An 11,122-nucleotide genomic window follows, 5' to 3' on the forward strand; every position below is an offset into this window, starting at 1 on the left:
ATACAGTCTATTCTATAGTCTAGTCTCTATTGTAGTATACAGTTTATTCAATAGTATAGTCTAGTCTATAGTCTAGTCTATACTCTAGTCTATAGTCTAGTCTATAGTCTAGTCTATAGTCTAGTCTATAGTCTAGTCTATAGTCTAGTCTATAGTCTAGTCTATAGTCTAGTCTATAGTATAGTCTATAGTGTGGTCTATAGTCTAGTCTATAGTTTAGTCTATAGTCTAGTCTATAGTCTAGTCTATAGTCTAGTCTATAGTCTAGTCTATAGTCTAGTCTATAGTCTAGTCTATAGTCTAGTCTATAGTCTTGTCTATAGTCTTGTCTATAGTCTAGTCTATAGTCTAGTCTATAGTCTAGTCTATAGTCTAGTCTATAGTCTAGTCTATAGTCTAGTCTATAGTCTAGTCTATAGTCTAGTCTATAGTCTAGTCTATAGTCTAGTCTATAGTCTAGTCTATAGTCTAGTCTATAGTCTAGTCTAGTCTAGTCTAGTCTATAGTCTAGTCTATAGTCTAGTCTATAGTCTAGTCTATAGTCTAGTCTATAGTCTAGTCTATAGTCTAGTCTATAGTCTATAGTCTAGTCTATAGTCTAGTCTATAGTCTAGTCTAGTCTACAGTCTAGTCTATAGTCTAGTCTACAGTCTAGTCTATAGTCTAGTCTACAGTGTAGTCTATAGTCTAGTCTATAGTCTAGTCTATAGTCTAGTCTATAGTCTAGTCTATAGTCTAGTCTATAGTCTAGTCTATAGTCTAGTCTACAGTGTAGTCTATAGTCTAGTCTATAGTCTAGTCTATAGTCTAGTCTATAGTCTAGTCTATAGTCTAGTCTATAGTCTAGTCTATAGTCTAGTCTATAGTCTAGTCTATAGTCTAGTCTAGTCTACAGTCTAGTCTATAGTCTAGTCTACAGTCTAGTCTATAGTCTAGTCTACAGTGTAGTCTATAGTCTAGTCTATAGTCTAGTCTATAGTCTAGTCTATAGTCTAGTCTATAGTCTAGTCTATAGTCTAGTCTATAGTCTAGTCTATAGTCTAGTCTATAGTCTAGTCTATAGTCTAGTCTATAGTCTAGTCTATAGTCTAGTCTATAGTCTAGTCTATAGTCTAGTCTATAGTCTAGTCTATAGTCTAGTCTATAGTCTAGTCTATAGTCTAGTCTATAGTCTAGTCTATAGTCTAGTCTATAGTCTAGTCTATAGTCTAGTCTATAGTCTAGTCTATAGTCTAGTCTATAGTCTAGTCTATAGTCTAGTCTATAGTCTAGTCTATAGTCTAGTCTATAGTCTAGTCTATAGTCTAGTCTATAGTCTAGTCTATAGTCTAGTCTATAGTCTAGTCTATAGTCTAGTCTATAGTCTAGTCTATAGTCTAGTCTATAGTCTAGTCTATAGTCTAGTCTATAGTCTAGTCTATAGTCTAGTCTATAGTCTAGTCTATAGTCTAGTCTATAGTCTAGTCTATAGTCTAGTCTATAGTCTCCTATAGTCTCGTCTATAGTCTAGTCATAGTAGTCCAGGTCTAGTCTATAGTCTAGTCTATAGTCTAGTCAGTCTACAGTCTAGTCTACAGTCTAGTCTATAGTCTAGTCTAGTCTAGTCTAGTCTAGTCTAGTGTAGTCTATAGTCTAGTCTATAGTCTAGTCTATAGTTAGTCTACAGTCTAGTCTACAGTCTAGTCTATAGTCTAGTCTATAGTCTAGTCTATAGTCTAGTCTATAGTCTAGTCTATAGTCTAGTCTATAGTCTAGTCTATAGTCTAGTCTATAGTCTAGTCTATAGTCTAGTCTATAGTCTAGTCCATAGTCTATTCTATAGTCTAGTCTACAGTCTAGTCTATAGTCTAGTCTATAGTATAGTCTATAGTGTGGTCTATAGTCTAGTCTATAGTCTAGTCTATAGTCTAGTTTATAGTCTAGTCTATAGTCTAGTCTATAGTCTAGTCTATAGTCTAGTCTATAGTCTAGTCTATAGTCTAGTCTATAGTCTAGTCTATAGTCTAGTCTATAGTCTAGTCTATAGTCTAGTCTATAGTCTAGTCTATAGTCTAGTCTATAGTCTAGTCTATAGTCTAGTCTATAGTCTAGTCTATAGTCTAGTCCATAGTCTAGTCTACAGTCTAGTCTACAGTCTAGTCTATAGTCTAGTCTATAGTCTAGTCTATAGTCTAGTCTATAGTCTAGTCTATAGTCTAGTCTATAGTCTAGTCTATAGTGTAGTCTATAGTCTAGTCTATAGTCTAGTCTATAGTCTAGTCTACAGTCTAGTCTACAGTCTAGTCTATAGTCTAGTCTATAGTCTAGTCTATAGTCTAGTCTATAGTCTAGTCTATAGTCTAGTCTATAGTCTAGTCTATAGTCTAGTCTATAGTCTAGTCTATAGTCTAGTCTATAGTCTAGTCCATAGTCTATTCTATAGTCTAGTCTACAGTCTAGTCTATAGTCTAGTCTATAGTCTAGTCTATAGTATAGTCTATAGTGTGGTCTATAGTCTAGTCTATAGTCTAGTCTATAGTCTAGTTTATAGTCTAGTCTATAGTCTAGTCTATAGTCTAGTCTATAGTCTAGCAATGTCAATAAAGTACGTTTATAGTCTAGTCTATAGGTCTTGTCTATAGTCTAGTCTATAGTCTTGTCTATAGTCTTGTCTATAGTCTAGTCTATAGTCTTGTCTATAGTCTAGTCTATAGTCTAGTCTATAGTCTAGTCTATAGTTCTATAGTCTAGTCTATAGTCTAGTCTATAGTCTAGTCTAGTCTATAGTCTAGTCTATAGTCTAGTCTATAGTCTAGTCTAGTTCTATAGTCTAGTCTATAGTCTAGTCTATAGTCTGTCTATAGTCTAGTCTATAGTCTAGTGTATAGTCTAGTCTATAGGTCTAGTCTATAGTCTAGTCTATAGTCTAGTCTATAGTCTAGTCTATAGTCTAGTCTATAGTCTAGTCTAGTCTATAGTCTAGTCTATAGTCTAGTCTATAGTCTAGTCTATAGTCTAGTCTATAGTCTAGTCTATAGTCTAGTCTATAGTCTAGTCTATAGTCTAGTCTATAGTCTAGTCTATAGTCTAGTCTATAGTCTAGTCTATAGTCTAGTCTATAGTCTAGTCTATAGTCTAGTCTATAGTCTAGTCTATAGTCTAGTCTATAGTCTAGTCTATAGTCTAGTCTAGTCTATAGTCTAGTCTATAGTCTAGTCTATAGTCTAGTCTATAGTCTAGTCTATAGTCTAGTCTATAGTCTAGTCTATAGTCTAGTCTATAGTCTAGTCTATAGTCTAGTCTATAGTCTAGTCTATAGTCTAGTCTATAGTCTAGTCTATAGTCTAGTCTATAGTCTAGTCTATAGTCTAGTCTATAGTCTAGTCTATAGTCTAGTCTATAGTCTAGTCTATAGTCTAGTCTATAGTCTAGTCTATAGTCTAGTCTATAGTCTAGTCATATAGTCTAGTCTATAGTCTAGTCTATAGTCTAGTCTATAGTCTAGTTTATAGTCTAGTCTATAGTCTAGTATATAGTCTAGTCTATAGTCTAGTCTATAGTCTAGTCTATAGTCTGGTCTATAGTCTAGTCTATAGTCTGGTCTATAGTCTAGTCTATAGTCTAGTCTATAGTCTAGTCTATAGTCTAGTCTATAGTCTAGTCTATAGTCTAGTCTATAGTCTAGCCTATAGTCTAGCCGATAGTCTAGTCTATAGTCTAGCCTATAGTCTAGCCGATAGTCTAGTCTATAGTCTAGCCTATAGTCTAGTCTATAGTCTAGCCTATAGTCTAGTCTATAGTCTAGTCTATAGTCTAGTCTATAGTCTAGTCTATAGTCTAGTCTATAGTCTAGTCTATAGTCTAGCCTATAGTCTAGTCTAGTAGTCTAGCCTAATCTATAGTATTGTCAAAGACAACTTAAACAATAAAAAAAATCATGTTCACGCCATCGCAATAACAATATTCTAAATTTCTAATTGAGTTACACAGTGCCCCGCAACCATACAGTTTTATGATACCTATCGTTACAATAACAAATATTGAGATAATACAGATAAGTGATTAAAATGATTAAAAAATTTCAATAATTTAGCGTTAAAGTTAATGATTTCAATAACAAACAAATCAAAATCATTTATTATATATTGCCACCAAAAAGGTCCAATCAATATGTAAGTTTTTTACAAAAAATAATTAAAAAACAAAAAAATTTAATAAACAGTTTAGCATTAGCAAAAAATCTCAAATATGTATATAAGAAAAAAATAACAAAAAAAAAAAAAATTCAAATAAAATAATCTCTCTCTCTTATTATTAGTGATTTTAGAACAAACAAGAAAATGGAAAACCATTTTTAACTAAAAATTTAGTTTAGGATTTTATTATCTCCTTGTAACGTACACACACATACATCTGTAAAATACACATTAAAAATACAAGTAAAAATTGTATTGTAGTTAATTTTCGAGTATAGATTTAAAGTTAAAGAAACCCCACGGCTGATAGTGTAATTTTATTTTGAAATTATCTTACGCTTAAAGGCAAAGAAAAAATAAATATTTATTCTAAACTAAACTAAACTAAACTCTTTTTCCCATTGCAATCTAGTAGAGTAAACGCTTCAAACGCAATCACATTTTATTTTAGATTTTACCTAATTGCCTTATTTTTTTTAAATATTGTTTTTATTTAAATCATTTTAAGGAGTTTATTATTATTTTGTGTATTAGCTTTATTATAATTTCAGCATATTTTTTATAATAATAAATAATAATAATAATTTTATTATGTACTAAGCACCAGCCTCAAAATTATACATATTTATTTCATAAGTGTTGCATTTGTGTTTGAGTAATTTTAAGTTTAAACAGAAAAACGTTTTTATTTTCAAAAACAAATATATTTGAAGATTTAAACAACTATTTATTAAATTAATATTAGTTTTTTATTATTATTATTTTAATAATTAACCCTTAAAGTGAAGTGTAATAATTGATGTATACAATAAAAACAATTTAAGTTAATTTAAATACTTTTTAGCAAAACAAAATCGAAAAAAAAACAATATTTTACATAAAAATAAATATTTGAGAAAAATCAATTTTATTTGGTGTTTGCTTTCAAGACCACTGTATCTTGAACTCTGTTTGAATTGTTTAGTTTCTTCCATGATTATCAGATTAATCTAGTCTTTCTTATGTTCATACACTTTGTATTGAAAATATTAACTCAACAGCAATTCGCCGCAAAATTGACACCAGCTAAGGAATTAACACAGCTCATGTTCCTCATTTATCAACCGACTGTTGAGGAAAGCGTTAGTTTTTGTCACTCAATCATTATAAATAAATAAAGTAGAGAAGTAATAAAAAAAGAAAAACAAAATAAACCTCATTGTGTCTGTCGTCGAAGATCGATTATCTTTAAGAACGCTTGTGGTGTTTGGGGATGAACGAAAGTCGCGCTAACGCTGATAACTCTGAAAGTGATTAATTATTACGTAGAATTATAAAAAAAAAAACGTATAAAACTAATATGGTTTTAAAAACAATTTGGTTGATTTTAAGTGTCACCGCTCTAATAGGATCTGATGTTTACGTACGTGCCCAGGAGGAGACTGGTAAGCCACGCAGAGTAGCAAAATCTGTTTTCAACTATAACAAACTGATATTTTTCATTTCTAAATTATAGACATTGACTATGACAGTCCAAATTCCATTGATGATCATAATATTAAAGCCACTGAAAATCGTTTAGCTGCTCAGCTGTATGCAGTTTTGGAACATTACAAACAAGAAGACCCCCTAGGTTTTCCTGGCGCTCCTATACCTGATCCCATGGATGTACCAGATATGAAGAAAAGTCTTGGCATGGCCACCCTAACAATGATGAAAGTTAAGGCTTATGGTTTATCGAAATTTCGTATTGCCAGCATTAATGCCGATTTGAAAGCTATGAAGGTATGTCTGTAGGTAGAAAAAAGTATAAAATGGGATGATTCAATATCATCAGTGTCAAACGGAAATGTGTTTACATGAAAATTATACTAAATCGGGGTTCAGTTGAAAATACTTTTTTTACGCAAATATTTGGTGATAACAAATATAAACATAAATGTTAAAAATATTTAATACACAAATATAAAGCTAAATCCATTTATCTGTTGAATGCCCAGAAATTTAGAATATTTTCAAAACTATAACATTGTACATAAACGAAAAACTGCCTCCTAATCGTTATTAGAATCGAAAAAACCCTTTGAAATAAAAAATGAGTCTGATCTATATAGTCCAGTCTTTAGTCCAGTTTATAGTCTAGTCTAGTCTATAGTCCAGTCTATAGTCTAGTCTATAGTCTAGTCTATAGTCCAGTCTATAGTCTAGTCTATAGTCCAGTCTATAGTCTAGTCTATAGTCCAGTCTATAGTCTAGTCTATAGTCCAGTCTATGTCTAGTCTATAGCCTAGTCTATAGTCTACTCTATAGTCTAAACTATTGAATTTGGTCTCAATCAAAGTCTGGTTTAAAGTCTAGTTTAAAGTCTGATCTAAGTCTAGTTTAAAGTCTAATCTAAAGTCTAGCTAAAAGTCGAATGTATAGTCTAGTCTATATAGTCCAATCTAGTCTATAGACCAGTCTATAGAATTTGGGCTCAATCAGTATAAAGTCTGATCTGAAGTCTCTTCTAAAATATAGTGTAAAGTCTATCCTAATAAAGCTAAGTCTAAAGTCTAGTTTATAGTTGTCTAGTACAAAGTTTAGTCTATAGTCTAGTCTATAGTATTGTCTAGTCTAGTCTATAGTCTAGTCTATAGTCTATAGTCTAGTATATAGTCAAGTCTATAGTCTAGTCTATAGTCTAGTCTATAGTCTAGTCTATAGTCTAGTCTATAGTCTAGTCTAGTCTAGTCTATAGTCTAGTCTAGTCTATAGTCTAGTCTAGTCTAGTCTAGTCTAGTCTATAGTTAGTCTAGTCTAGTCTATAGTCTAGTCTATAGTCTAGTCTATAGTCTAGTCTATAGTCTAGTCTATAGTCTAGTCTATAGTCTAGTTCTATAGTCTAGTCTATAGTCTAGTCTATAGTCTAGTCTATAGTCTAGTCTATAGTCTAGTCATAGTCTAGTCTATAGTCTAGTCTATAGTCTAGTCTATAGTCTAGTCTATAGTCTAGTCTATAGTCTAGTCTATGTCTAGTCTATAGTCTAGTCTAGTCTATAGTCTAGTCTATAGTCTAGTCTATAGTCTAGTCTATAGTCTAGTCTATAGTCTAGTCTATAGTCTAGTCTATAGTCTAGTCTATAGTCTAGTCTATAGTCTAGTCTATAGTCTAGTCTATAGTCTAGTCTATAGTCTAGTCTATAGTCTAGTCTATAGTCTAGTCTATAGTCTAGTCTATAGTCTAGTCTATAGTCTAGTCTATAGTCTAGTCTATAGTCTAGTCTATAGTCTAGTCTATAGTCTAGTCTATAGCTAGTCTATAGTCTAGTCTATAGTCTAGTCTAGTAGTCTAGTCTAGTCTAGTCTATAGTCTAGTCTATAGTCTAGTCTATAGTCCTAGTCTATAGTCTAGTCTATAGTCTAGTCTATAGTCTAGTCTATAGTCTAGTCTATAGTCTAGTCTATAGTCTAGTCTATAGTCTAGTCTATAGTCTAGTCTATAGTCTAGTCTATAGTCTAGTCTATAGTCCTAGTCTATAGTCTAGTCATAGTCTAGTCTATAGTCCTAGTCTATAGTCTAGTCTATAGTCTAGTCTATAGTCTAGTCTAATAGTCTAGTCTATAGTCTAGTCTATAGTCTAGTCTATAGTCTAGTCTATAGTCTAGTCTATAGTCTAGTCTATAGTCTAAGTCTATAGTCTAGTCTATAGTCTAGTCTATAGTCTAGTCTATAGTCTAGTCTATAGTCTAGTCTATAGTCTAGTCTATAGTCTAGTCTTAGCTAGTCTAGTCTAGTAGTCTAGTCTAGTCTATAGTCTAGTCTATAGTCCTAGTCTATAGTTTCTATAGTCTATCTATAGTCCTAGTCTATTAGTCTAGTCTAGTCTAGTCTAGTCTAAGTCTAGTCTATAGTCTAGTCTAGTCTAGTCCTATAGTCTAGTCTAGTCGTTAGTCTAGTCTAGTCTAGTCTAGTCTAGTCTAGTCTAGTATAGTTAGTCTAGTCTATAGTCTAGTCTATAGTCTATAGTCTATAGTCTCTAGTCTATAGTCAGTTAGTTCTAGTCTATAGTCTAGTTATAGTCTAGTTCTATAGTCTAGTATAGTCTAGTCTATAGTTAGTCTATAGTCTAGTCTATAGTTAGTCTATAGTCTAGTCTATAGTCTAGTCTATAGTCAAGTCTATAGTCTAGTCTATAGTCTAGTCTATAGTCTAGTCTATAGTCTAGTCTATAGTCTAGTCTATAGTCTAGTCTATAGTCTAGTCTATAGTCTAGTCTATAGTCTAGTCTATAGTCTAGTCTATAGTCTAGTCTATAGTCTAGTCTATAGTCTAGTCTATAGTCTAGTCTATAGTCTAGTCCATAGTCTAGTCTATAGTCTAGTCTATAGTCTAGTCTATAGTCTAGTCTATAGTCTAGTCTATAGTCTAGTCTATAGTCTAGTCGATAGTCTAGTCTATAGTCTAGTCCTATAGTCTAGTCCTATAGTCTAGTCTATAGTCTAGTCTATAGTCTAGTCTATAGTCTAGTCTATAGTCTAGTCTATAGTCTAGTCTATAGTCTAGTCTATAGTCTAGTCTATAGTCTAGTCTATAGTCTAGTCTATAGTCTAGTCTATAGTCTAGTCTATAGTCTAGTCTATAGTCTAGTCTATAGTCTAGTCTATAGTCTAGTCTATAGTCTAGTCTATAGTCCTAGTCTATAGTCTAGTCTATATTCTAGTCTATAGTCTAGTCTATAGTCTAGTCTAAGTCTAGTCTATAGTCTAGTCTATAGTCTAGTCTATAGTCTAGTCTATAGTCTAGTCTATAGTCTAGTCTATAGTCTAGTCTATAGTCTAGTCTAGCTAGTATCTAGTCTATAGTCTAGTCTATAGTCTAGTCTAGTCTAGTCTAGTCTAGTCTAGTCTATATTCTAGTCTATAGTCTAGTCTATAGTCTAGTCTATAGTCTAGTCTATAGTCTAGTCTATAGTCTAGTCTATAGTCTAGTCTATAGTCTAGTCTATAGTCTAGTCTATAGTCTAGTCTATAGTCTAGTCTATAGTCTAGTCTATAGTCTAGTCTATAGTCTAGTCTATAGTCTAGTCTATAGTCTAGTTATAATTTATAATCTAGTTTATAATCTAGTCTATAAAAATTCTAGTCTATAGTCTAGTCTATATTCTAGTCTATAGTCTAGTCTATAGTCTAGTCTATAGTCTAGTCTATAGTCTAGTCTATAGTCTAGTCTATAGTCTAGTCTATAGTCTAGTCTATAGTCTAGTCTATAGTCTAGTCTATAGTCTAGTTATAATTTATAATCTAGTTTATAATCTAGTCTATAGTATGGCCTAGTCTTAATATAAAATTATGTTCATTTTTCAAATTATTTAAAAAATTTAATTTTTTCAAATCCCCTTTTCTAGGTCGAAGCTGGCATTGAACTGGATACGATGGTAACCAAGGGCATGTATACTCTTAGCTCCTTTATCTCTAAAGCTAATGGACCGTTTACTGTCATCTTAAAGAAGGTTTATGTTAAGGCTACAGCATCGCTGCAAGTCCAACGTGATGGTCATTTAACCACCGAACGCATAAAAATGGATATAACTTTCAAAGACATGTCAATGGATTTCCAAAATCTAGGATTCTTAGGTACTGTTTTCCAGGGTATAGTAAACTCTGCTCCCAATCTGGTATTTGATGCCATGAAACCTTTTATGCTGCAGGAGGCCGATAAGAAGTTGCGCGAAGAAATCAATAATAATATTGTCAAATTAATGGGTGATAAATTGTTGCCTAATTCCATAACACCTCTAGATATGGCCATTGCCGAGGGTCGCAAAAAGGTGCGTGAAATGGGTTACGATCCCTACCGTATGCCCGACTACAATCGTACGGTGGGTGTGTTTAGCATGCAACTTTCAAACACTTGGATTAATGGTATTTCCTCGTTTTATCGTGTGGGTGATGTTGTGGTTTCTATGGAAAATAACACCGTTACCCTTAATGTTAAAGTTGGCACCCAACAAATAGCTGGTGCCGGTCAATGGGAAGTGGGCTGTGGTCTAGTGTCACGTGTGGGACATGTTCAGTTCACTGTTCAACATATACGTATAACTGTTAGTGTTAGCCAAGCTTTAGATACACGCAAGAGGCCGGTTATCAATGATTTACAAATTGATTTGGGTAATATACAAGTTCGTTGTGATGGTGCCGGTACTTTGGATTATATTATGGAATTTGTGGTCAATGTTCTACCAAATCTTTTGCGTTATCAAATTATGGACGCTTTGGAGAATCCTATTAAAATGCGTATACAAGAAAAATTCAATACCATCGATGTGGAACAGGCTATTAAGGATAACATTGATAAATTCCAAGCTGATGGCAAAATGTCCTTTGATTTTAAAATATAATTTTGACTTTAAAAAATGGAAATACTATGTATGTGGGAACACTTATTTAACTTTTAATGGAAACTTTGTAACGTTTCATATATCTATCCAAGATAGATTAATAAATAAAGCCTGATTTATTTAATAAAAATTCTAATTGTTTTATAATTTATTTACTAAAAATACAATATTACATATAAATTCTATTGATCAAGTCTAATCTATAATATAGTATAATCTATGGTCTACAATCTAGTCCATAGTTTGGTCTATAGTCTAGACTATAGTCAAGACTATAATGTAGTCAACAATTGAGCTTATAATCTAGTCAAGTCTATAGTTTAGTCTATAGTCTAGTCTAGTTACTAATCTATTCATGCTTATAGTCTAAAAAAAAGTCTACTAAAAGTCTAATAATAATCTATAGTCTATTCTAAAGTCCAGCTTATAGTCTAGTCTAAAGCCTAGTCTAATTTATTGTATAGTCTATAGTCTAGTCTATAGTCTACTTTATAGTATATTCTATAGCCTAGTCTATAGTCTAATCTATAGTCATGTCTGCTGTTTATTCTATAGGCTAGTCTATATTGTAGTTTAGTTAATAAGATA

The 11,122-nt window shown here is 32.2% G+C and overlaps 1 protein-coding gene across 1 annotated transcript; it reads left to right on the top strand.

Annotated features, from left to right (window-relative positions):
• The first annotated feature begins 5,250 nt into the window (after window positions 1–5,250).
• LOC119609686 lies at window positions 5,251–10,664 on the top strand. The gene is made up of 3 exons (XM_037964559.1): window positions 5,251–5,599; window positions 5,671–5,939; window positions 9,542–10,664. The coding sequence occupies exons 1-3, from the start codon at window positions 5,515–5,517 to the stop codon at window positions 10,532–10,534; spliced, it is 1,347 nt and encodes a 448-aa protein (XP_037820487.1). The 5' UTR covers window positions 5,251–5,514; the 3' UTR covers window positions 10,535–10,664.
• Window positions 10,665–11,122: the final 458 nt, after the last annotated feature.

This window comes from Lucilia sericata, unplaced genomic scaffold (assembly GCF_015586225.1).
Source record: "Lucilia sericata isolate MDLA Ls3-8-SP2 unplaced genomic scaffold, ASM1558622v1 Contig001036F_arrow, whole genome shotgun sequence".
In the NCBI taxonomy this organism is placed as follows: Eukaryota; Metazoa; Arthropoda; class Insecta; order Diptera; family Calliphoridae; genus Lucilia; species Lucilia sericata.

Coding starts and splice junctions, on each gene's coding strand:
- LOC119609686 (XM_037964559.1), top strand. CDS start 5,515: ATGGTTTTAAAAACAATTTGGTTGATTTTAAGTGTCACCGCTCTAATA. Junction 5,600..5,670: donor ACGTGCCCAGGAGGAGACTG/GTAAGCCACGCA, acceptor TCTAAATTATAG/ACATTGACTATGACAGTCCA. Junction 5,940..9,541: donor CCGATTTGAAAGCTATGAAG/GTATGTCTGTAG, acceptor CCCCTTTTCTAG/GTCGAAGCTGGCATTGAACT.